Below are 27,343 nucleotides of genomic sequence, written 5' to 3' on the forward strand. Positions count from 1 at the left end.
GAACCTTACTCTCCACCATTATTCTGGAAGTAACTGCATTTCACTTCAAAGGTGAATTTAACAAATGCTACATAATTGGAGAAGCCTGACTTTGGGGAGTAGAAGGCAGTGAAGCAGAAGGTCACACAGTACCTCAGCCAGCTCACAGCCACAGGCATCCACTGCAGCTGAAAAAAGGAGTCACAGGCCCTTTAATTTCTGGGAGCGTACCAGGGAGCTCACAGATGGACCTCAGAGTGCAAAAGAAGCACTTGCCTGAATTTCATAAAATGCAAGATATCTTGTAATCTGCTGCGCTGAACCAGAAATTATTGCACACTGTCAGCAGTTCCCTCAGGACATTAGTAAGGGATTTCTCCACTAAATGATTCAAAGAAGAGTTCACTCATCAGCGTAATTCTCAACATGAATATGCTTTTTTTTTTTTTACCTGACATTAAAAAAAAATCTTTATCAAATAGTCCCTTGTGTATGGGCCTAATACATTCCTACTGTTATTTTGGGGATATAGCGTTTGATGGGAAAGCAAAAAGTATGTTGGATGAGTGACTGAGAATTTTAAAAGATTTCTGTAGCAGACTCCTGCTAAACGCAGTCTATTATAAGGAGCAAGCCCTGAGAAAATGACATTTACTGGAGTGGTCCTTCACTGCCATGCAGGAATGCCAGACTCTCCCTTTTGCTTCCTTCTTTGGGATTCTCCTTGGAAATGCCCTGCCAGAATCACAGCTAAGCTGTGTCCTGGCTCTGTGCTGCCCATCAGCTCCCAGGGATGTGGAGCAGGTACCACTCCTCCCCTCCTGGAGCTTCAAGCACTTTGTTGTGAGTCTTTGGCCAGGCTGCTCATGGAGCTGCAGTGTCCTGTGGAGCTGTTCCAGAGAAAATAGCAATGAAGAGCTGATATTAATGCAGAACTTCTCCTACTGAGCAAATAATTCTTTGATTTAGTATTTAATATAGTGTTGAATAGGAAACAAAATGCTTGCCATTGGTGGAAATTTTGGTGTGCTGGTCAAAAACCCAGATGTAACAACTGAAACTCAGTGGGAAACCAATAAAGGTCTTCTTGTATTACTGGCTTTAATTTTAGAAGGTTTTAGCAGTACATGCACTTTCTAGGCATTTAATAGTCCTTGCTCCCTGCTTCTTTCTGTCCTTCCTTCTTATGATGATATTGCAGAAAAGTTTTCACTTATAAAATTAAAAATGGCAGATTTAAAATGTTTTCAAATGTGTAATCACTTATTTAATCTGATCTTTATTACCATTATCTAATTTGTGATTCCAACACCTCTTGAACTGTAAACTAACACATCCAAGAGTTGTGATATGTCATTGAAATACTGTGGCATCCGTTACAAATCACAGGTGTGAAGTCGCAGACTTGGACTGACTTCAACAGATATTAAGCAAAAAGAAATCAGAAATCATCACAGCAGTTAAAAAATTGCTCTCCTGCAGCTCCTTTCAGTAGTTAGTATACAAAATAGCTTTTAACTGCAGGAGAGCTTAATCCAGTAATAATCTCAGCCAGTTCCATCTATTTCAAAGGTCTCTGTAGATGCAGACAAATAAAAGAGAGAATCCCTTTCTACATTAAAAGGAACACTCTGCTCCCCTTGTCGCCTTTTCTCTCTCAGGGACTATCCTTCTGCTGGCTGTTACACACAAATGAATCGTTCTGGATGTTTGCTGGTTTTCTCCTGGTGTATTTTTCAGCTGAACAAATCACCTTGCAGTTCGAGCTGCTCTCTGTTCTCACTCAGACTCCGCACTCTCATATGTCAGTGACACTCTCCACTGATCAAGGGAATAAAGCCTGCAGGCTTCAGACCCAGGGGTTCTATAAAGTGCTCATCATCAGGTCACATCTAAAGCTTCATTTTTGTTTTTTGTGCTTTGTTTGATGATGGTGCAGGAATTAACCCTTCAGCTGTTTAATTATTTGCATCCCTGTGCTCTCAATTCCTGCCAGCCTGTCAGTATTCAGGAACAGCTGACTGCAAATGCGGCTTTCAGCTCAGATTTCTGATTTCCTGATATTCCCTTTGTGAAATATGAAAAAAGGGTTTTCTCTTTGTACTGAGAAGCAGAAGAAAGTTTATTTTGGAAGAGGTAATCTATTGTTATGTTTCGGATTTCCGCATTTGTCACAGATGTTCGCAGACTGGCAGCATTTAAAAAGAAGCCACAGCACACAAAACGTTTTGCATCTTATAAGTTAATATGTTAAATGCTGAGTATGAAAGAATTACATATAAATCATCATACTTTAAACCAAAAATAAAGATGAAAACAACACTATTAAACTATGTATCTAACTATCCTCAGCATTTTGAGGGTGTTGTTCTACATCCTCGTTCTCTGCACATCTCCAGAGTCTGTGGGGCAATGTCTTTTCTCCCCATAGTTTGTACAGCACCTCACATGACAAAGTGTAACAACTGGGTGATTTTCTCAAAAGCTGCTTGTGTGGATATGTGCAGATGTGCAATATCAGAGAACCACAAAACCACAAAGGGATTTAGAGCTATTTTTACTTTTAGAGGAAAGTCACAGTTTAAAGTGTGATAAGGAAATTATATTCCTTTGCTTAAGGACAGGAGAGCTCTGTGTGCCCTCCAGGCTTTCTGAAATGCTGAATACCAGCAGTTTCCAATTATGTTGGCTGCTCTCTGGATGCTCTGTGGTACTGAAAACCACTTTTAAAAGGTTTAAACATTGATAAAGATGACTACATTTGCTTACCTTTCCTTGCAATTTCTTTCGATACAGATGTCTAAATCCAGACTCCCAAAGGAGATGAGACAGTGTCTTCATCTGCCTTTAAGAATTTGCACTTTATATCCTTTCTTTCTCCCTCAGTGTCCCCACCTGAAGAGAAGGCTGGCAATGGGCATGTTTGTGACAAGGCAGGACTTGTTAATTAGTGACTGCAAAGCACATGGAACCACTGAGATGGAAAGCCCTCAGAAAAAAATATTTATTATTAGTGCAGTTTTATTACTTCAGACTCTGCAGACCTCAGAACAGTTTCTGAAGGCAGCAGCTCTGCTGACTGGGCTGGGTAGTATTTCTGTTTTGGGTCATAGTGATGCACATGAAAAGAGCCATTCTGTGTATCTCAGAACCCCTTCTTTATACAAGAGATTCAACCAGCTTACTTATTTCAACAAAATATAAAAGAAAAAAAACAGAATAAGAGATATCAAAGTAATAGAAGAGCAAGAAGCTTTAAACACAAAATAGGATTATTTTTGCACAAAAATGCCTTATTCAATTCAATTGAGTCAATCTTTCTGTTTCACACAGCCTGCAAAGAAACCCCAAACACCAGCAGACCTGCAAGGCTGCAGGGAGGTCAAGCCAGATTTTCAGTGGCTAACATGAGCAGTACTCCCATTTTCTGAACAGCAGAGAGCAAGAAGGAAGCAAACCAAACTCCCTAACTGGTTCAGAAAGCTCTGGAGGCATCTTCATCTGGTTTCAGAAGAGAGGAAGAAAATTCCCTTCATTTCTGTAACTGTAAGCTCAAAACCCAAGTGAGACAAAAAGAAATGAAGAATTCTATCATGTTACTCTCCCTTCTGTACTTCAGTACTGTAATTCAGTACTTCTCCCTTCTGAAAGAAACCAAATAAAACAAACCAAGCAATTGAATAATTCAGAGATTTATGTCTAATCACTATTCCTGTCCTAACAGAAGGGGGGCAGAAGAATTAATACCCTTGGAACTCTGTTTAATTATCACTTTCTTTGTCTTTATTTGCTTTCTTAAGAACAGATCCATATAAAACCCAATCTCTGAGAAAAGAAGGGTAACTCACACATAAAGCACAGATCAATTATTGGTGTTGTCAGTCAGGACACCCAACAGTTTGCTTAGAACCACCTAAACCAGAAAACACCGTGTGCAACAAAGAACAGACAAGATTTCAGTGCTGCAGGATAGTATTGCCTAAGAGCTGAACAATGAATGAACTCCACACTCGCTGAATTGAGATTTTGTGTGTTTTGAAATTGCAAATGAAATCCTATACAATTGCTATTGCTTTCTGGAGGTAAACACCATTTCCACGTTAAGAACATTGTTTTGCCTAGTGCAATACTGTTGCAAAGACCCCAATGAGCACAGCAATACTCCTTAGGATCCTGCAATGATTTCAGAAAAGGCTGAGATTGGCGCTTTCCCATCCACAGCTCACCTGCTGGCAGTGTCTACCTCTTCCTCAAGTCTGGCAGCTTTAGAGGCTCTGAGCTCCCATCACCTGATCTCACAGGAAGGAAATGACTCATTTTGCTCAATGGCCAACTGAGAGCAGGTTGTGCTGCCTCCAAGATGCATCAGGCAGCATCCAATCAGCTTTAGCAGTGACACACATTATTGATAATAAACAAAGACAATGGAAAAATCCTCCTCTGCAAATAGCTGAAACGATGTTTTGACAACTGTCATTTCTCTGTGTGTCACTATTTCCTACAAACAATTAAGCTGCTTCCAGCTCCGGCTGTAACAAACAGTTTGAGCACCACTGAGAGAGGTGCAAATTTGGGGGGTGGACTCATCCCACCATTTTGAATTAGGCATGAATTTAGCATCCAGTTCCTCTCTAGCGAATGGAAAATGCTCTGTTCAGAACTCTTCATTCCACCTTGGAATGCTCTCCAAAGATTCGTTTCCAGTCACCCCAAATCACTGGGGTTCCCTCTGGGGTCCATGGAGAGAGATTTGTCCTCCTGATGCCAGTATCTACATTGGTGATTGGATGGGTATTATTCTGTTTCCATATACTGTTTGAGAATCTGATGCCCAGGTTTCAGAGACTGTCATACTGCAATTATTGAATGCTAATATGTGTAAAAGTAAATGAGAAATGAGAGATATGAACAATGAGAGATGCAGGGAAAAAAAAGTGAAGATGGGAGTGAAAGATGATATTCAAGGCTGAAAATTGGTGAGGTTAGGGGAAAAGGAAATATTAAATAGGGAGCAGGAAAATAAAAAGAAAGAAGAACTCAACATAATGAAAGTGAGGAACAAAAGTGAGACAGAGATGAGAATAAGAAAGGCCTTACTAAAGGCAAAGGCAAGGAATGTGGGAATAAATAGGGAAGGACCTGCCACAGATCGCGAAACATTAGAATCATCGTTATTTCTGAGCATGCAAATCAAGATAATGGCACAGTAATTAAAATAAATAATTTACCACAGGCCTTCAGTGCACCTATTTTAAAGGATTTGCAAAGTAGCAGTGGAGGGTTGAGCGCCTGACATTTAATAAATGCTTTAATCTACACGTGCTCTGTCCTGTTCCACATGGTGATGAGGAGGGCAGCAGAAATCGCTGTGCTAACGTAGTACAAATATGTTTATATAGCTGCCCTTCTGATCTGGAGCATCAGCTCCTGACACAAGCATTTCCTTTCAACTAATGTGTGCTAAAAGCCAAGATCTAAGAAAGAAGCTGTCCTCCTCGGGCTGCCGAGGCTCATGAGAATGCTGGTCCAACAAATGCCTCTGAAGTCATTACTGGGTCCCAGGTTAATTTTTTCTTTAGACTGACTCACTTTGTTTTTACAATTGAGAATGAGATTCTTGCCAGCTCAGGAGGAGGTGGAGGCGCAGCTGGGGACAAGTCCTGTGTGTTTAGGAGGAGTCTTGAATTAAAAATTCAAGTGGTTCAAAGATGCAAATGGTTTGATGACAGTAAGTTATCTCCCAGTAAATGTGTGCTCGAATTACAAAAGCCAGCACATTCTTTGGTACAGAGAGCCAGTGCTTGTGAGGAATCTCCACAGACTGAACTACATGAGAACTTGGTAGACAGAGGTTCATTAACTAGTACATACGAAACCCACACAACCCTGGCACAGACACACTGATGCTTATCAGTGTTGTTAATATTTCACTTCTATTAATACGAATCACATCAGGAAAAGAGAAAGAATTGTAGCTCTGCCAAACAAAACTCCTACTTAGTCTGTTTCTTGAAAAAATTGTCACTTTCTACAAACACTTACATTACAGACGTTAAAAAAATAAAAAATAGAGAAGAACACTTTCCATCTAGTCAGATAATGACCCTCTGTAGGTGATACTCTCATCTCCAGGCAGTCACAGGATAACACAAAATGCATTCGAGGAGAGGACTGCGCTCAAACAATCTCCAAATTCGGAAACAACTGACAGTAAATGTGTAGGCCATTCTTAAAACAGAAAAGGTCACACTCCCATCTTGAATACTGTCAGATAATCTTGCTGTAATTCACCATGGCCCAGAGAAGTTTGAAAATAGTATTTCATATGGCAGGCTTTATAACTTGGTAGGAAAATAAGACATAAACCTATACGGAGAATCATAAAATCATGGAATCTTCTGAGTTGGAAGGGACCCACAGGGATCAGTCAGTCCAGCCCCTGTTCCTGCACAGACAATCCCACCCTGTGCACCCCTGGGAGCTTTGTCCAAACACTCCTGGAGCTCTGGCAGCCTCGGGGCCAGGATCATTCCCTGGGGAGCCTAGGCAGTGCCTGACCAACATCTGGGCGAAGAATCTTTTCCTGATCTCCAGCCTAGACCTCCCCTGCCACAGCTCCAGCAGTTAAAGAATCCCACAGCTACTAAAACCACACAAAATACAAAGAAAGGATAAATAAGGAGCCAACTCTTATAACCCTCTTTTTAAGATCATCCTTAACAAACTGCTCCAAACACACAAAAAACCACCCCCATGCAAAATGTTTACTGTGTTACAAGAGCAGCATGCACCGACTGTGATGAAAATGTGATTCAGTTCAATATCTTATATGCTCTGCAAAGGTATAATAGCTCCCACCTAGCTCTGTGAAAACTTACCTATTTGTATTTCGCTTTTAATTTCCAGCAACATATCCTGTCGGATTAAACACTGGCCAGTCTCCTAAAGGTGATGACTCCCATGGTTCACACATACATTTTGCTCATTTCATGCAAACGCATAGATTATGTAGATAGAACAGGTATCTATACCTTATTACTTTTTGTGACCTCTTTGTAACAATTACTTTGAAACCAACTCCAATTTTAAAGAGCAGGCTGCTCTCCTGTAGCTCCACTGCAGCTGGAACAATGTCATACATACCTTACACAGCCAACACCTCACTGGAAGAGGTGAGCTCCAGTCCTGGCCACGGTCTGCCACAGTCCTGGGTGCTCTGCTCATTGGCCAGTTCCTTGCCCCTTGCTCAGAGCTGCAGGAACATCTCAGCCAGCAGCACGCAACACGCACAGAGGACAACTGGATGCCATTCAATGAGAAAGAGCCTACAAGAAATCCTACAAGCAGCCTGGTCTAGGAAGGGCAAACCCTCACCAGGAATCAGGAGCTTGATATTTTACTCCTTGTATGTGGCGGTGGTTGTGCTTGTTTTACGAACAGATCTTCCCTGCTTGTGCTTTCTGGTCACCACCTCTTCTTGCTCTGCGCCCTCTCTTTTTTCGCCGGTGTTGTGACACGCAGCTCCGGAAACCTCCACCCACCACCCTCCCTCTCAGACTCACAGTCTATATATAGCAGGCAGAAAGGTGCTGGGGGCTGCCTTACTTCCCTTTTCTTCTGAACAGAGCTCGTGGGTAACTTTCAAATGTGACACCGCTGCCGAGGGAAGCCTTAGAGGAAGTGCTCTCACAGCCACGGGGAGCTGGGGGCTCTGCATGGAGCAGCAAGGGCCTGAGGACAACCTCAAACAGGTCCTTTTTCCTGCAGAGAACCCAGCTGCGTTTCCTTAGCCACCTCCCGTCACTAAAGGCCTGCAATTAAGAGCAGGAAAGCAATGTCTGGAAAACAGACAATTCTCTCTCTGTCTTGCAGAAGGGCTCCTGTGAGTCACTTCTGTAGCCATCTAAAGGAAAAATGGTCTGTTTGTACATTGTCTGTCCATTATTTCTGCAGTGGTAATGTCTCCATGACCTTGTTTTGCTGTCTTGGGGAAGACATAATGCCAAATACTTGGCAATTCTATATTTTGTATGTTCAAAGCATTGCAAGGAGGAATTAAGCATCTTCTGATGCTCTCTCCATAACTAAGCCCATTGCTCTGATGATAGGGAATAAAATACTGTAAAGCTTTCATGTGGAAAATTTATCCCCAAAGAACTGACTAACCATGGGAAGAGACTAAACTCTGGTCTCATCAGGAAACTCTGGATGGTTCAGTCATGGTTAACGTGTATTTTTTGTTTTAAAGACCAAAGAAGCAAAGTATTAAAATAGCAATAAATCTGATTATTTGTCATCCCTTCGTGCGGTTCTTGACCATGAGACAAAGTAAGAAGAAGTATGAGAATTGTATTGAATTCTCTGCTGACTGTGGAAATAAATATTTGTGAAAATATCAACTGTAAAGTGATGCCTGAATTACATTCCATTTGTGAGCACCCCAGTCTTTAAGGATGGGCAGCTGCTGTCAAAACAACATCTACAGAAACTACTACAAAAGCAAGATTTGCCAGACTATTTGCACCTAAACCCTGATTTTCGTATGTTTAACAGTATAAAAGGTGGCAACCAACCCAAAATCAGGGGAAGTTTGTTTTATTCTTCTAACTTATGCCTTGAAGCACAACAATCCCTTAGCACAGGCTGACAACAAAATCGTTTGCAGAATGTGCAGAAAAAGCCTTTGTTTTAAATGCAGTGTTGCATTTGTGGCTGAGGTGAGGTTACACACGAGATGAGCGCAAGCAAACGGCTCCCACGCGCGAGGATTGATTTCCCTTATTTCTCAGTCCTGCTCCAGGGCACAGCTCATAATTAGGGTCAGATTTTCTAAGAGCACAGGTGGTATTTAGCATGGAAATAAATGGCCAGATTTTTGCCAGCCTCGCCCCGGAATGTGGGACAAGGTGGTGTTATGAATCACAGGGCTGCTGAGCGTTAAGCACTTGTTAAAATCAGGGCTCTGTACGCACCTAAATTGAAGTTGAGCGCTTTCAAAAATCTTCTCACAACTGGAACATTCTTCAAATTCTAGGTATTGGAAAAGCGGGCCTTTAAAGCTTTGTGAGGTGCTAATTTTTTCATGACTAGAGAACAGCTCTCTATAGCACCTATAAATCTGGCTGGCAGCGGTATTTAAGAAGTTCTGGTTCTCTAGTGTTGTATAAACTCTGCAGCAGTGCACATTCCATGGGGAAGAGGGCAGATGCTGTGTGCCAATGCTTACCTGTGTTAATTCTAAGCTGTGAAATAAATATTTTGCTAGCTAACTGGTGATGACAAACACTGCTGATGCATCAATCTCTTTTCAGCACATTGTCTCGAGCCACAACTGAGATTTTAAGAATTAAATGAAATTTTAAGCTTTGAACCATCTGAGACATGATAAAAGAAGGGTATTTTCTACATGACTTTCTACAAGGAACCAAAACAAATTTATTTTTCTTACGTTCAAAAGCTAATACAGTGTAGAAACTGCATGAGGTTTTAGATTAGACTCTCCTTTCATCATTAGTTGTTCTATTTATCTTTTTTTTTCAAAGCCGGTGAGTTCAGCCTTGCAGAATCCTTGCTGCTGACTCAGCTAACTGAGCCAAAACTCATAAAAATCTATTTAAAAAAGGTCCAATGATTTTATTTTCTAATCGTAAATATGAAATTTAATTAGCATCTCATTGCTAACGAAGTCACCATGGAAGACAAGACTGAGGAATTAGGCACAGGGATGGAACATCAAGCGTAAGACAAAGCAACTGTTATGCAGGAGCCAGTTTAACTCCTGCTTTTCTCCACTCATGTTTCAGATTTTTAAAGAACGATGGGCTGCTTTCACAGGTTTCCTCCTCTGAGAGCAAGACCCTTGTATCCTCTCTGTGGCAGGAATTATTCCACCACGACACCCCATCACGCAAAATACAAAATAACAACAGATAAGGTTCACTCTGGATTAGAAAAAGAAGCAAGGCAGAGCAAGTTGGATCTGAATTCAAAATCCTGTTTTGTCATAAGCTACTCAGGTCAGCAAGTGTTTCAAATCCTGTAGAAGCAATAGACTCATCAAACGAGCAAAGAACTCTCATTATTCTCCAGGGTACTGCAAACATCAGAAAGATTAAAGGAAATTTTTTTAAGCTAAGCATATGGAGAATTTAAAAAGCCTCTTCAAACAGGAATGTGTCCAACCTTTTCATTATTAACAATTTTAGAAGCTGTGTCCCAGGCTAACATCAGCACTGAGGTCAGAATTACTGGGTGGAATTCTGTCAGCTGGGAGCGTCCTCTGCCACCTTCTCCCTGAGCCCCTGAGGGGTCGGGAGCTCTTGCTCTGGCTTCACCCTCCCAAGGGGGCAGGAGGGAATTCCACGAGAGCTTTTCCCTGCACAGCAGCACAGGCACCCGAGCTGAAGGCAGGGACAGGTGAACACAGAACACAGAACATCACAGGAGTGGGGACTCGGTGCCATGTGGGCAAATGCTGTGGGACAGCTCTGCAGGGGCTGGGGAAGTGCAGTAACCACAAAGCTCTGTGTGCTTTCTCCCCAGTCACACTGAAATAGTTCACAGCAATCAGTGTGGGAGGAAGTGTTTACAGAACCTTTCCTGAGAGCAACTAATCATTAATAATTCCTGGATTGCTAGAAGAGCTTTAGCAGTAACTCTGTGAGTGAGCAAGCCCCTCGGGTGCTCTCAATGCCAACATTCTCTGGGGTAAAAAGCAGTTTATTAGTGGGGGTCCTGATCATTTATATACATCAGGAGAGTTTCATATCACTGTTACGTGATCAGTCACTGGCAGTAGCAAAGAGACACACCCAGACATGTTATCACCAAGACAGATTGGGGTAGCACTGTCCATTTCATCAGCAGTGCTGGTGCTGGAGGTGAATGGTGGACATGAGGTGAACTGAGCAAGGACCAACAGTTTTCTTCAAACAACTGATGCACAGCCCCTGGTATCTTCAGAAGTTTCTGTAAATGAGATCTATCCCTGTTCAAATCCCTGAAATAGCTCTGTTTCTTTCTAGTATTTATGAGGCCACTTATTATAGCAAGGAAAAAAAGAGGGAATTAAACTTTCTCACTCCACAGTTAGAGGGTCTGAAATGGATAATTCTGGTAAAGCATATTTCTAAAGAACGAGGCAAGTTTTAAGCAATGGCCATATGTTCCGTTTGGATTCTTACATGCAAACTTTTAGCACCTAGCCAAAAATGTTGCTGTTCCTTTTCAGGACAGAATGCTCCAGCTGGTGGCTCAAAATCCACATTCAACCACTCGCTGGTTTTTCTCTGGAGGAAATAAGGATTGCCGGTTTGGGCAGCAGAAGCTGTTCAGTTTCTCTTGGGCTTGCGTAAGGCCAAATTCAAGGTAGAGCCAAATTCCTGGTCTGAGGTTACAGAGTTCACTGCCTCAATGTGAGGGGAGAGGAGAGGTGGGCAGGAACCACTTCTAGACACAGACAACATGACACAGAACGCCAGGATGTGGCATTGCCCAGCCCACAGAAGCTGAGGCTCTGAACTGAAACCCAGCACAGCAAACCCAACAGCCTGGATTACTACAGCCAACTGCACGTGTGAAGCGTTCTCCACAAAGAGAAAAGAACTGGAAAAATATCCCAAATGAAAATCTGCCTTTGTTTAGAGACTTTAGAGTTTGCTAAAGCTCCATGGCCTATCTCTGTTTTCAGAGATTTCTGTTTTCATTTGCTGTGCTTTGTGCATAGCCTCACCTCCCTGTGTCACAAACTGGAGGTGAGTGATGCTTTCAGCTCTAAAGTCTGCTGGACAGAGAGGAGTTTGCCAGATGCCTTCTCTCACTTGATGCGACTCCCGTGTGTGGGCAGGGAATCAGAATCAGAGAGGAGGAGGAAATGAGATATTAAATAAGACAAGTGTGGGGAATCAGACAAACTGGTCAGGCTGAAGGGAGGGAGGACTTGGGCTGTTCTGTGGGGACCAAAGGAGCAGTAACAAACCACCCTCTGCCTTTTCTCATGTTCTTTCCTCACAATATTTGAATGTTCAGATCATTTCTACTATTCAGTCCCTTTGTGCAGAGATTCTTCTCGAAGTGCTGATGGCATTGGCTATTTAATACCCAAAATTTCTAAATGCATTCAAGATTTCTAATACTATTCTGCTCAAGCAGCTTTCGATTTCTGCACTATTATCATGTTGCAATGATGCAGTTGCAATGAGTTTACATTTTTCTGCATTGCAGCACATACTACAAAGCATCAGGAGCTTGTCACTGAATTCACAGCCTTCAAAGGGGCTTTCAAATTCTGATCATTTCTGCCTCAGACCAAACATTCTCCTGCAAGCTGTGCCTTACAGGTGGAATATTGTATTCTCACGTGCCTCCTGAGGCCAGCATAGAGCCAGCCCCGCTCTCGCAGGTGTGCAGCTTTGCTGGGCAGTGATTCAGTGAAGGTGCTGCTGTCAATTGTGTTTCATCCAGCCAAACTGCCTGGATGCTGCTCTCGGAATGGATACAGATGAGTCACAGAAACACCATTCTGCAGTGTAACACTCCATATGAAAATATTCAAGTATCACTTTTCCTTCAGGCCATAGACTTGCGGATTAAAAAAACCCAACACATTCAGCCTTTCTGGGAAATGTAAAACTCCTTCAATTTTTTGAGTGACTCAAGCAAAAGGAAAACACAATCTTTTCAATCCTAACACAAAAGTTAAAACATATTTTGTTTCATACTACATTGGGTATATTTCATGGCATAAATTTAAAAAAAAAAAAAAAAAAAGAATAGAGAGAATAAAAGATAGAAAGAAATTAAACCTTCTAAAATAAAACATGTTAGTCTTGGGTCTTTCTGAAAAATATATAACTGGAAATACAGGAATATGTTACTGCAAAGATGAAGCACACACAAAGGATTCTTAAACAATCATATTTTGAGACTTATTCTGACTTGCTTTGGCAGGAACTGTGAAGGAAGACTAGCAGTGCTAGCAGTGTAGGAGCAGGGAAGAATCTTACCTTAAGCTTGGGTGTTTCCCCTCAGGAAAAATTCAGCTCAGCAATAGTAAAGAAGGTGGGGAAAAATTGATGGAATTTTCTACTTTCAGTCACTGCAAATCATTAGTGAAAAGAGTTTGATGATCTCACTAACTACCTCATTATAAACTACAAAAACCATATGGAATGTAAACTACCTTCACATGGTGCTCAGAGACATGATTTAGTGCTGGACTTGGCAGTGCTTGTTTAACAGTTGGACTCAATGACCTTAAAGGTCTTTTCCAACCTAAATAATTCTGTGATTCAGAAAAAGCCAAGCAATGAGATGCAGGAAGCAGATGCTGGATAGACACTGTGACTTGTTCTTGTAAAAAAACTGGGATGCACCAGTAGACTTTGGAGAGGATCCACACAAAACTGCAACCAGGGAGGAAATGTTCTTTTAAACACAGACTCCATGCAATGGACCAGTTTGGTCAGTGAGTAGTGTAGGTCCCTGGTATTTGAGCTGAGTTGTTAAAAGCTGAAAGCCTTCAAATGATTTTACAAATGTGGTAATTTTTCAGTTCATGATCAAAGAGAAAAGTTTCAATCACCGTTTTCAATGTAGTTTGGAAATGTACTTGGTGTAAAAAGACTTGAAACACCCTTTGGTTGTTTTCCCAGTTACATCAGGATTCAGAATCCCCAGAGGGAAATATTTGATAGCTGTCTATTAGTGTTTCAAATCTTGGAGGAACTTATTTTTGTGCTCGAATATATTAAATGTATGTAAAAAGCTATTAAGTACATTCAGACTGATTTCAAGTATGGGCACAGCCAGATTGGAGATGCTTTTACACATTTGGAGCTATAAAAATGAAGTGGAAACAGTTCTTCAGCTGCTAATGACAACCATACATGTACTGCTACCATACAGCTTCTTCTGCATGCAGATGGAAAAGAAAATCCTTACCCCAATTTAAACAGAAACCTTATGCTACATTTGGTCTTCAGCATCTCAGTTACAACCTGAGGAAAATTTTCCAGCAAATACCCAGTGCTCAGAGGGCCAGCAGGAATCCTTTCCTTGGCTACACTGAAGCTGATTCCTCCCCTGAACTCTAAAATCAGGGCTGACTTGGGCAAATACCAAGTACCTTTGTGTAAGGCCAAGCTGGCCTCAGGGACAAGAACAAACACAACCCTTAATACAACACCAAGTTACTTCACACAGAGAAATTCACTGAGGAAACAATTACTACAAATAATATCACACACACAGCTATATATACATTTATCCTTTTGACAAAACCAGAATGCTACAGCATTTCATTTGACATTTCTGATAGATTTCCAGTGGGATTTGACAAATTTCTCTCTGCTTTTGAGCTGCTAAACAGATTCACTGAAGTAGACAGCATTAGAAAGTAATGCCCCATCCAGCCCTGAAGATAAAATAGGTTTTGCAGGACTAACATGCCAGGAGTATTCTCCTCACCACATGTTCAGCACTGAGAGCAGTCAGTGAACAACATGTTGCCGGTTTTGGGTGCTATTAGTAAAGTGTGTTTGTTTTTTGTATATGAAAGCACAAAGGTCTTACCCACTGGTAAAATGTTACATGTAGATCATTAAGCTTGTGAGTTCATAGTACTCACAAACTATCGCCCTTCCTAGAGCCCAAATATTTGGCAGAAGGTTATGAAGGAAGATGTTTGAAATCAAAGCTCAGAGGAGACCTTCGTGCTTAACTCAAGTCAGTGTGCAAACCTCAGCCAGGGGAATCCACTGCCCAGAGCTGGGACACTCCATGACAGGGAGCCTGGCAGAGCTGCTGTTTTGTCTAACTGCACTTTAAGGAGCCTGGCACTGAATTCTTCTCTTGCCTGGGAGGAGCAGAAGTGGGAGGGTGATATAAGGAGAGAACACAGACTAAAGCAGCAGAGACAACGAAGCTTTTATCACTCATTGGATGTGTGCCACAGACACCAATTATATACATTTGACAGCAACCATTATAATTCCAGAGTCCTTGAACAAATCACAAGCAGAAAGGTTACCTTCCTGAAAATGTTCATTGCCATTAAATAAGTGACCCAGACTAGAGGGTGAAGGCAGCACTTAAGAGAAAATTTGGGGGAAGGGTAGAGATGAAGAATCTTATTACCCATAAAACCCCATCACTTGTTCTGAAAAAGGAATTGCCGATTCACTGCAGATGCTGGATTCGCAGCAAAGCAGACAGAGTTCTGCAAATGCAAATCCTACAGACAGCAGTGGCAAAACAGACAAGAGACAAAGAATTTTCCTTTCACATACATCAGTGGTGAAACTTGACCAGACTTGGTGGGGTTTATGGTTTTACCCTTCAGTTAGAAAATCACAAAGCATACTTCCATATTTCTTTTTAAGTTTAGATTGCTATGGAGGCTACTGCCAAAGAAAGCTGCCATGGGTCAAACTCCACCATCAGTTACCGAACTTAATGACCATATCTAAGTGAAAGATTCGTATTTCATGAGAGATGTATTTCAATATCAAAGAGAGAGTTGAGCCATCTGCTAACAAGTAGGTAACTAAGGATCTCTATAAATTTCATCCTCTGTGAGCAATCATTCCATATATCTCTCTGAAAACTTTCACCAAGCAACCGCATAGAAACGAAGGTCAACTGGTATATGGCATTCTGGTATCTTCAGCCTATGGGCTTCAGTTCTTTGGGATTCATCCTTCTAGAGAATGTCCAAGTTGTCTTTAATTGTAACAGATACATGCAGTCAGATGGTTCTTCCTTTTCCCCCACATTGAAAGTTTATTAAGAAAGTTGATTATTAAAGTTTATTTAACTCTTAATTAAGAGTTACATCTAATTGGAAGTACCTATTTGCATAAGAACAGGGAGTTGAACACATGATTCTGAATTTCTGTTCTGGGGTTGGCTCTCTGTTTGCTGGGGAGGATAGAAAGTTTCCAGGCTCTTTCCTGATGAAATTTCTCCTCTGCCAGACACGATTCAAGAAATTGGACACAGACACGCACAAAAATAAAATTCCTGCCTCCAGGTCCCCTTGCAAATGCCACAACACACCTTTGACAATGTCCATTTTTAACTCAACACAAGCCAACTATGTGATGCAGAAGAAAAAGGAGTGAGAGAGAGAGAGAGAAGAGACATTGTCTCAGCCAATTTATTTATGGGAGCCTTTACAAAAAGAACCAATAATAGGGGCAAAAAATTACTGACAAAACAAGGCACAAAATCCAAAAGTTTTGTAGAATGACTCAAAGGAATACAAATGCTGTTCCCATCACAAGATGAGTTGCAACAGAGTAAGAAAGAGTCATATTAGACCTGAATGTATAAAATGAGCATCTCTTATTTTATTGTTCCAGGCTGGTGGACTTCTTGCAAGTTCCAAAAGGCAAAGATATTTTAATGTACCTGCTTCTGTATTCAGAAGAGAATGCTCACAGCTCAAAGGCCACAGTCTTCTAGTTCTGAATCAGAAAAGATACCTTATAATTGCAAACATAAAAATTTAAGCTCCTTTCACTCATAAGGAGATGGACAATTTGAGAGAGCCAGACAGATTGCTAAGAGAATTCTCCCACATAATAATTCTCTTATTAATTCAGCTGAGTTTAATAAGTGAGCTTTATTCAGTTCCCAAAAGACCACACCAGAACATCCATAGAAATAAATCTTCAGTCTCAATAGTCCTGCTCAAGAAGGTGAGGCTAACAAGCTTCATCAAAGAAATGCACTTATTTGTCATATCAGATTCAAAGCATACAAATTTAAGCAAGGAATAATACCATATATTGTCCTTGGATGCAGTTTTTAGCCATGTCTGATCTTGGTGACTCACCAATATGTCTGGTGTAAAAGACATGAGCTGTTTCCAGATCCTGTGAGCAAAGTTACTGCCACTACAGCATTGGAGCTGAGAACTTCTGCCTCTGGGACTTGGAATCCCATAGGAATCAAAAGGACAAAAAACTATGCCAGTGTCAGATCAGAAATTCTGCTGTGGGGCAGGAATTCCAGTAGTTTATTAAGTTTAATAAAAAGATAAAAAGATGAACAGCTAGAAGTATCTTTTACAGTTTTCCAAAGGCATTTTGCTTTGTGCTCTCCCATTATTTCATCTACCTTCAGTCCCACCACTAAGCTCTTTCTCTCTGCTCAGGCTGCATATTCTGCAGAGGAAAAAGGAGCTGAGAGACTGCAATACTTCCTCTGGTTCCCCCGCAGGCTGGCAGCAGGGATTGTAAAACAGCAGCCCAAGCCCAGCTGCATCAGCAGTTCCTCCCAGTTTGAATGCAACACAAAGATAAAAACAGATAGAGAAACCTGGTGGAGTGTTGTGGTAAGGAGGTAGGAAGGAGTGGGACGGCAGAAAGAGAAGGGATAGAATGCACAGGGTCAGGGCAGGCTCTATTTGAGAGTGGAGAGGAAGACAAAGGGGGTTACAGGTGTTAGAAAATGCTGTTTGTGAGACAGAAAAAAACAGAGAAGCAGAATGACAGTGGTTATTCGCTGTGAATGACTAAATATGAGTCTGTGCACTGGAAGGAAGCTACGCAAGTGTAAAAGTCTCCTATTTTGGGATGCTTCCCAAAAACTGTAAACACGCAAATCCTGGACATGTCCATGGAAGGGAATGACAGGAAAGGGACGTGTGTGTGTGTGCAAAGACAGCCCAATGCAGAGACAACAGCTCTCACAAAAGGATCTTGCCAGGGCAGCAAACACAGGAGAGAGGGGATGGAGCAGGAAGTAGGAGTGCATGTGTGAAGCTTGGAGGAACAACGGGAAAGGGGAACACAAGAGCAAGAAGGAACTGACAGAGGGGAAGGAGGGAGAGATTAAGAACTTGAGGGAGGATGTACAGTCTATTGCACAAGCACAAAAGAAGGCAGAGTGAAAGGAAAGGAATGAAGAAGGGAAATATTTGTCACACAGAAAATAATCTTGATGGCATAAAAAGGCATAAAAAGATGGTGAAAAAGATAAGAAATAGAGAAGGTTGAGAATAGAAAAAAGGAAGTGAGAAGAACAAATAAAAAGAGGAAGAAAACCAAATAAGAAAGATTTTACTTGTTAACAGAAAGCACAAATCTCAGTAAAGAGATTTAAAGAAAAGGCTAGAGCACAATACACTATGGGTAGAACCGGAAATTCCCTGGAGACCAGTGCTGATGATCAGCCCTTCATCTCCCCTCTCTAGACCTCCACATCAACTCTCTTTCCCAGTGCACATTTGCACTCTGAGCTACAGCCTCTGCCTCCCTCAACCCTGGGCTCCAAGGATCGATGCGTGCAAAGTACCAGACCTGTCGAGGGCAAGGAAAGCACGAACGGAACAATTTTCAAAGAAACTTTTGAATATCAACGCAAAAAAAAAGGTGAAAGTGGAACTTCCAGTGATCAGAGCCAAGTGCTGTGGTAGCCAGCAGGGAGGTGGAGCTGCTCTGGCAGCTGCTGTCCTTACCTTGGGTGCTCATGAGTGACCGGCTGTCTCGCTGCAGCGGCTGCAGGCTGCGCTCTCTACGTCGCTTCCATGCACTTGTCAGTGTCTCTCCAGGAGTCTTGGAGAGGTTATTTGTGCTTTGCAGCTGTTGAAAAGTAAAGGAAACACAAGGAGTAAAACATCCCCTGGCGCCTAAGGTGCAAAAGTTTCGGGAGAATCAAGAAGGAAGGAGGCTGGGGCACTGGTAGCAGAACGAGCAAAGTGCTACACAGAAAGTAAGAAAAAGTGTGTCAGAGACTGGGAGGGGCAGAGAAGGAAAATGCAAAGATCTGACAGGAAACCAGACTATAAATCTGCTTCGGGTTGAAAAAAACACATTTCTGCTCCCCAGCGACGGGGCCTGTTTGCAAATGACTCTGCAGGCAGGTGACAGCAGAGCCCTGTCGCACCAGGCAGGCAAATCAGGAGGCACCGCTGCCCCTTCCCCAGGAGGAAGGGCAGAGGTGGAGGCAGCACAAAAAGCAGCCTGTCTCCACTGCCTCACTTCCAGCTCCACACACTTCCAGGGCATGTTTCCCTCGGGCACAAGGGGAAGTGCTTAATGCCAGCCTGGCTCGTGCTGTGCCTCTCCAGCACAGGGCAGCAGCCCTGGTGTCTCACTGCTGGGCACTTGCTGGTAGAAAGCAGCTGGGAGAGAAAAAAGAATGAAGGAACTGAAGAGAACAGAGTTTTAAGAACAGTAGTTCCAGGCAGAAGGAGTTCTGGGTTTTCCCAAGGTTTCAAAGGTTTTTCATGAAAGCATCCATTTTATTAATAGCTTCTTTTGCTAAAAAGGTAGTCAACAAGGTTTGCTTTATGCATCAGATTATTTTACAGTTGAAGGATGCTTTAAACAATGTTTTCCAAAGGGAGTCTTTACTGATGCAAAGAAGCTGCAGTATCTCCTTTCGTTCAATGCTGGATTCCAAGGCCAACATGCAAACCCAGCCCCTGGTGGATCTCACAGAGGACATTTACCTCTAGGCTGCAACCAGGAGCCTCCCTACAGCCAAACCCACCAGAGCAAAGTCCTCAGTCCCTGCCCTTGCTGCTCTCTGGGTCCTGCAGGACCCATCACGTCTAGAAACCTCCTTGAGTGCTGCTGCCACCCTGCTGAGGGATCCTGAGCCTGAACCCCCGGCGTGGTGTGCTGGTTCTTGTACAAGGCACAGGTATAGCTCGACTCACAGCCTCTCCGAGGTTTTACCTCTACACTGGGCAGTTGGGAACAGGTGAAGCCTCACTGGAGTCAGGTCCTGGATGTGTGAGGAACTGAGAGCAGAACCCTTAAAGAAAGAATGAGTGTAATAGGGATGCCAGTGTGTAAAGGTGACTGCAAAGGTCACCAGTCCAGCTACAAGTGCAAACACATCAAATTACAGGAACAGTTAAAGGGGAATTTGAGCAGAGTCACGCACAGGTTTTGCTGCCTGGAATACCTCCTGCTCCCTCCTGATTTTTGCAAGGTTGAGTTTTTCTTTGAGGGTGGCTAGAAAAAAAACAACTCTGTAAATATGGGCATGGGCATGTGCTTATTTCCTGAGAGAAAATATCAGAAATATAATCAGAAACACTAGAAAAATAAGCATAAGAGACCTAAGATAGATAACTGAGGAATGGGGGGGGGAAGCATGATGACACTAGCAGAGGGAGAGAATAAGAAAGGAAAAAGTATTTGATAGAGAATAAAGCAAAACACAACAAATGGAAAGTAAGTACAAAAGAACAGTGGAAAAACTATCAAAGGATAGAGTGGCATCAAAGAGCAGAATAGAGGAAGTGAGGTGATACACTGAAAAGAAGCAATGTAAAGAAAATAGAGAAAACATGTGGCTCAAAGTCTTGCTACAACAACACATCAAGTGCTCTTACCAAACCAAAAATCTGAAGCCTGCAGAAATTGCAAGGGTGCAGAACACATTCCAGGCAGCAAAATGTGGTGGGCAGCTCTGCTCCAATCCTCCCTCATATTTTCTCTAATTTTACATGTTTGTAACTGTATCTGGATTGGTGAGGGTCTAAGTTTATCTATAAGGATTATTCTGAAAGGCATTCTGGAAGCAATTCCATTTCTCTCCATCAAGAGCTCAAAGATTAGGGAAGGCAGGAATTTCTGTCTCCCACTGAGCAATAGCAGGACTTGCTACGCCCCAGTTTTTTTACCATTTCTTTTTCCAGTGAGCTGGTGCTTATTTTCTTGTGTAACTTTACCAAAATTCACTGCTGAACAAACTTGGAGCTGGATGTAACAAGGTGCAAGAAAACCTCCTGCTTTGAGCAGCCAAAATTCTCTCCATGCGACAACTGCACAGGTGAAGTTCTGCAGTTTCTGACCAGGGGAAAGTCAGTGAAACTGCGAGGGAAAAGAATCTTGCCCTACAATTCTTCCATCAAAACCAATACAAAGTCACTTTTGAGTTGAGCTTTCTGCTGCTTTCACAGAGGAAGCTGATTTGTGCATGCAACTGAGGAACCATTTTAAGCACAACCAGAGAAACTAACTCTGCTGGCAGGAGGCTTTGCGGCTTCACTTCAATTTTAAAATCACAGATCTTCCACACACGGTTCCTAACCTGAAAGGAAAAACATGCTAAAAATTCAAATCAAAACTCACCAAGTCTCATTACAGCTTTCTCCTTCTGTCCTTGATTTCATCAGCAAGCAGGGTATCAGCCAGCACAGTCTGAAACTGCCCTACAGAGCTGAGCAAGGGGTTAGGTATCATTTGTTCCCGTTCCTGCTTTTGTTTTCTTTAATGCTGTAGATAACAAACAGAGCAAAAACTTCAATAACTGTTTTAAAGAAGATGCCACATTTCCCTGGGTTTAAAGTGATGCCCTAAAGATGAAGCAACTACCTAGAAAAGTCTGAGCAGCTTTAAGGAATCTATTGCAGAAATCAAAGAACCTAAAATTCTTATAGTCATAAAGGGTTTACTGGCAAACCGAGATTAGCTGAGCAGGATACAGTCATCAATCACAAAGCCACATGTAACTGAGTATCAACTCTCTTTTAAAAGAATTTACAATCTAAATCCCAGTTTTCAGGTGTAAAAAATTCCCTCAAGCTATAAAAAATGTGTTATGGTGAGGCTGCAGTCCCTTGAGGCTGGCAGACTGAAGTTATGTGTTTCACACAATGTAAATGTAGAAAATAATTATGTTTTATTAGGCAATGAGAAAACATGAAAAAATTTCAGATGCATCACCTAAAATACAGTAAAAAGCTGCAGAGTTTGAACCAGGGGCTTTCCTGGCCCAAATGCAGGGTCTAGCAGCCTGGCTGGTAGAGTTCTAAGCAAGAAATATTCCTTTCTTATTTTTATTTTTTTGGGGTGAGAAAACTGAATTGTCTCAAAAAGATACCTGTGTCTCTCCTCTGTTTCTTCTTTTTAATAATGATAATTTAAAAAATTCCACTGGACCTTTCAGTTTAATAAGCTGTTCAGTTGAGGGGTAACAATAAACAATATGGAGTTTTTTGTTATTGATGTTGGTTACGGCTTCTCAGATTTCTTTCATTAAACTTGGTGCAGGAAACAATACATTGCACCTCTGCTTTCAAAGAAACTCCTTTCACCTGAAGAGTCCCCTGGTAAGACACACCTGGAATGTTTACTGTCTCCCTCTTTCCCAAAGACTTCAGAAAAAAAAAAAAAAAGGTATATTTAGTTCCTTCCAACTGGTCTAATTCTGCAGGATCTGAGCCCTGGTGGTTCAACCTGAATGAGGCTGCATTTTAAATCCTTTGGTGGTGCTGTGCCTTCCTTTCCTCCAGGCTTTTACTCTGGGTTCCTTGCATAAACAAGCCGGCAAAATTTCAAGGTTATTCTATTACCAGCCAGTGGAGAAGATTTGGAATTTTAATTATTCCTCCTCATTTTTGCTGGCCTCCTACGCATTTTGCCCATAGGTGACTTTCATATCAGAAAATCGTTATTGGGGTCTACAGGGAAAGTTTCTCTCCTTTCTCCTTTTGCCTGTCCCACAGGAATCACATATAATTCCTATGGGTGTAAACATCCCTCGGTATAAGGTTCTCCTTGTAAACCACAACTTCCTACAAAAGCCCTTTTTAGAGAGGTGATTCATCAGCTCTAAGTCAGAATTGAAGCTGCTGCAGAGCTTTAAATATCTGCAAATTGAAGAGTTTAAAAAAAATCAGCATTTGGAACTAAAGAAACACTAAAATGTCCAGCCCTTAATCTGCTACTCTTTTTCTTCTGTTCCCTTCTTCTCTCAAGAGAGCCATCCCAGCCCATGAGGAGACTGCCCTTGACTCCTTATCAGTGTAACAGTCCTGAAAATCCCTGGATACCAGAAACGCATTTCACAAACTACTGATTTGAGAACTAATATATTGCATTTCTCCTGCATGCCTGAGCACAGCAGCACCGTATATATTGTTAACACAACCCTTCCAACTCCTTAGAGCAGAGAAACAGAAGTATTAAATATTTTCCCCGTTTTACATATTTTATATTATCAGCCTTGCTCAACTATCCTTAGAGACTATCACTCTTACTTAAGGATGCTCACAATTTATCATTTTTCTCTGGAGATCTGACTTCCAGAACAGAAGTATTTCCCTATTCAATTCACCAGCCTGTGCATAAGCAGCTGTTAGTGTTCATCTGCCTTTTCTAGGCATTAACATCAAAAATGCCCCTTGATCTTAAAAAGTGACACACAGCGTGGTTCCTTTAACACCTTTGGAGGTAATGGTTTAAATCCAGCAGGGAAATGTTCTCATCTATAGGTTTATGATACACATTTAAACAGTGTTTCAATTGCCTCAACTATGAAATAAGATGACAGCCAAACATATATCAGAGGGGAACAGAGAGCATAAAATTCCCTCTTTCATTTGACAGTGGTGGGGCTTACGTGGTTTTGCACAAAATGTACAGTCTCTGTCAAGTTTGACAGTATTATGGGATTTATCCCAGTCACCTGTTAGCACGTTCACCCATTGTGGAAAAATAGGGTTCAAATCCATTCTGGGATCTGGGTTCACAATCCATGGCACAAAAGACCAGTCCTCCACTGAAGCAAAGAACACAGACCTGGGTTTTTGATAGGAAAAATGGGAATAGCTTTAAGCTGAAAGGAGGTAGATTTAGATGGGATATTGGGAAGAAATCCCTCTCTGTGAGGGAGGCCCTGGTACAGGTTGTCCAGAGAAGCTGTGGCTGCCCCATCCCTAGAATTGTTCCAGACCATGTTGGGTGGGGCTTGGAGCAACCTGAGATAGTGGGAGGTGCCTCTGCCCACGGCAGGGCGTGGAACAAGATGGGCTTTAAGGTCTTCCCAACCCCAAGCAGTCTGGGTTTCTACAGTTCTGCGATTCCATGACCAGTTCTGCCAAAGGGAGGGAAGCTCCAGACGCTGTGATGCTCTCTCCAGAAGAGTCAGAGATAATTTAGTTGTTATTCCAGCTATTCTCTTTCCCTTAATCTTACATGATTCATCAAAATTGGGCATGAGCCATAGTTCAGGTGCTTATGCTCTTCCGTACGTTCTTAATTACACATCCATAGGGATTAAAATCCAAGGATCTTTAAATCTTCCCAATGATTAGTTTCACAGCAACCAATGAGTTATATATTCATCTCTATCCCCAATGGATGATGAGACAAAGTATTGGAGAGGTAAAAAAGAGGAATATTTCCTCTCCATTATAAGTGGTAAAAATAGTTCAATATTTTGGTCTATTTAAAAAATAAAAAACACCACCACAACAACTGGAAAGAGTTAAGAGATCAAGGCAGACACTTCTAAAACAATATATTTTTTTCTTAAAATAAAGAGAGACAGGAAGAAATCCAATGACTGTTATTGAAAAAAAATAGCATTGATAGAATTCAGATCATTGTCACCAGAAAAATATGGGAAAATTTTATTTTAGTTCAACAACTTCTATTATTTTTTTAAATAAATTAATCAGTCTCATATCTCACCTTTTGCTTAAAACACAAAATCATCTTTCCCCATTTACGTGATAGTAGCACTGTCAATATCTATTCTGAATATTCTACTGAAGGATTTAACATATCTGGAATCTGAAGGATAATCTATCAAACTTGAAATTTAGTAGATGCCAGAAGAGGTGAATTACTTCTTTTTGATTGTTTGTTTCAAATTGGAAATGTTTCTTGTCTTCTTTATAGGTCAGCATTTATTCCAATTAAAAGTATGCATATTTTAATAGAGACAAATTGAAAACAACTGCTCAGTTTTAATGGCTCACATTCTTCAACATTTTATCTATTTGAATCTACACAGATTCTTCAAAAGGTCAGGAGGAGGAAAACTTGTGCTGAGAGCACAAAGATACCACAGAGAAATAGCAGTGTTAGGGTTAATTAATAATATGGACGATGTAATTTCTAAACCAAGAGTTATATATTAATCCACATCATTTGAATGGCAAGGGGACACTTTCCACAGTTTAAATATCCAGGGAATGTGACACAGACCTGGAAGTTGAGGAGTTCTACCTTTCATTACAGGTCTTCTGCATCTTCCATGATTCACAGAATCCACCGGTGCTCCTCTCTCCTCTGTAAAGAGAACCGGGGCACCTTTGAACTTGAAACTGTTACAGAAATGTGTCAAAACCAGAGCATGAAACTCCACGTGAGCATATCATCAGTACACCTTAGAAAAGCAAGAATTCCTGTACTGAGTCACACCAAAGATCCATCTCTGCCAGACAACAGCAACTGCATGTTTTCAAAGCTGGAAGCTGAAGCCACCCTTACATAAGTGCAGCTCCACTGCAGGAACAGGAGCTGGTTCATTACAGAGGAGAACAGAGATAAGCTTATGAAACAGGAATTTGCCAAAAGCAACTTGGGCTAAGTTAGTAATTTGATGGAAAAGTTATCAGATCCCAGAGGTCAGACTGAGATATTACCATGTTATGCCTTATTTCTCCTTATTGTTTCCCTTAAATAGAACAAGCTTTAGCCAGCATCACATTCAGAGTTATTCTGCCAAAACAGCAATAATCATTTCTGAGAGCAGAGAATTCTGAGGCAGGCTAGGAACATGAAATGTTTTCCAAGCAAGGGAAAGAGGGCAGAAGCAGCAGGTAGTGGAGAGCCCTTGAGAGGTTTTTAACAGCCTGTGAGACTGAACTGACCCCTGTGACTGAGCTGACAGAAATCTTCATGTCCCACTTGATCAGTAGGTGGAAATTCTCCATGACTTGCTCCTTATAATTCATTTTTTCATCTTTGTATGTATTGGCTCTCCCAAGCTCTTGTGTTAATTTTCTTTTTAACTGTGTAGTTCCCAAGGGAAGGGCTCTGAGCGTTCCTGTAGGATGCATATAAACAGTGGTCATATCTCACTGCACATTTTACATGTGTGAGATTAAACATAGCCATAAAACTATATGACTGCTATTTATTGATCCATAAATGAATATCTGGGTTGGAATTTTTAATATTTCTCTTTGAAACAATAGTGTAGTTTTCTGCAAGCTGTGCTTTCTCACTGCATGACAACTCTGTGTTAGAATATTTAACACCTTTACACTGATAGGACTTTCACTTCATTCCAATGCCCACATACCCACACTCATTACAGGCTATGAAATCTGTAACAAACATTAATTCACTCATCATTCGTGGAGTTACTTCTGATGCACCTGATGTAACAGAATGCAGATAACCCATCTCAAAATAAGTAATGGAAACGAAATCAATTCAAGCACACATAGGTCTAGGTTTTTATCTATAGATCTAAATTGCCACGATTTTAATAACTTCTTAAATTTATTACATTCATAGATAATGATATCTAATAAAACTGAAGCCTGATTTTATGAGACATTGCACTAATTACCTGGTTTGATGTGTTAATCACTGATTCTTGTGTAAAGAATACCAGACCACTGCTGAGTTTACTGACCCCCATTCATTTATAGAAATATGCCTACATTATATTTTGTATAAAGGAAAGGACAGAGAGATGGGCACAATCCTTTCATATAAAACTGAAAAATACTGTCTAAAATTTACAGCACTGCATAGTGCTTTAGACTTATTTAAGAGTCTAAAAAGTTTTGGAGAGAAGAAAGAAACTATATTGTCTATTTCTGAAAAGATATGAAATTATACATTTATCCTCTTTTGGCTCACCAAAATATGAAAAACTGCTTATAAAGCTGTAGGCTTAAAATTCCAGTGAGTGAAACCTGTAAATTTTAAGAAACCCCAGTGACTCCTAAATTGGACTTTCAGTGAGACAAAGAAGCAATAATCTTCACGGTATTGACAGAAAGAGGGAACTACCATTTTATATCAGGATTTAGGGAATGATATATTCCCCTTGCAAATACTGTATCCAATTCCTATCCTTCCACCATGAAACAAACTAAATTCTCTATCCTATCATGGATCTATTGAGATCTCTCTCTACACCAATACAGCTGAGGAATTTAACATCTACTCACACTAATCCTGAAAATTTATCCACAACAAAAGAATTCTTTCTTGAAATACACCACCAGCCTTTGGCTAATTACCTCCCTGTTGTTAGGGCCTGCCTTTCTCCTGAGCGGGTCATGCCTGCCTTGTGCCTCAGGTTGTTGTATTTTTCTGAGCACGAGGAATGAAAGCGTGCATGGAGTGTATTTGCTCCCTCTCTGTTTAAGTGCTCGCTAATAAGTGATTCAAGGTTTTTTAGCATCATCCACTTAATGAACAAGACAGGACATTTCCTTCAGGAATGGTCAGCAATCCATTTCTGGCCATGCAAGCTTCCCAGGGGAAAAGTCAAGTGTTTGAACAAGACTGTGGTTTGGGTCTTAAGAGATTTAACACATCGACAGCAGGCTGTCATGAAGGCTGAGAGCTGCTTAGAAAACCATCGG

General features: G+C 41.3%; 1 protein-coding gene across 1 annotated transcript in view; it reads right to left on the bottom strand.

Moving 5' to 3' along the window:
• The window catches only part of CARD11 (caspase recruitment domain family member 11), a 43,938-nt gene extending 25,083 nt beyond the window's left edge, over nucleotides 1–18,855 (bottom strand). The window contains exon 1 of the mRNA XM_040078986.2: nucleotides 18,443–18,855. Coding sequence (XP_039934920.1) covers nucleotides 18,443–18,455 — 13 coding nt within the window. The 5' untranslated portion in view covers nucleotides 18,456–18,855. The remainder of the gene's footprint in view (nucleotides 1–18,442) is intronic.
• Nucleotides 18,856–27,343: the final 8,488 nt, after the last annotated feature.

The sequence above is a fragment of the Hirundo rustica genome, chromosome 15 (assembly GCF_015227805.2).
Source record: "Hirundo rustica isolate bHirRus1 chromosome 15, bHirRus1.pri.v3, whole genome shotgun sequence".
NCBI classification, from domain to species: domain Eukaryota; kingdom Metazoa; phylum Chordata; class Aves; order Passeriformes; family Hirundinidae; genus Hirundo; species Hirundo rustica.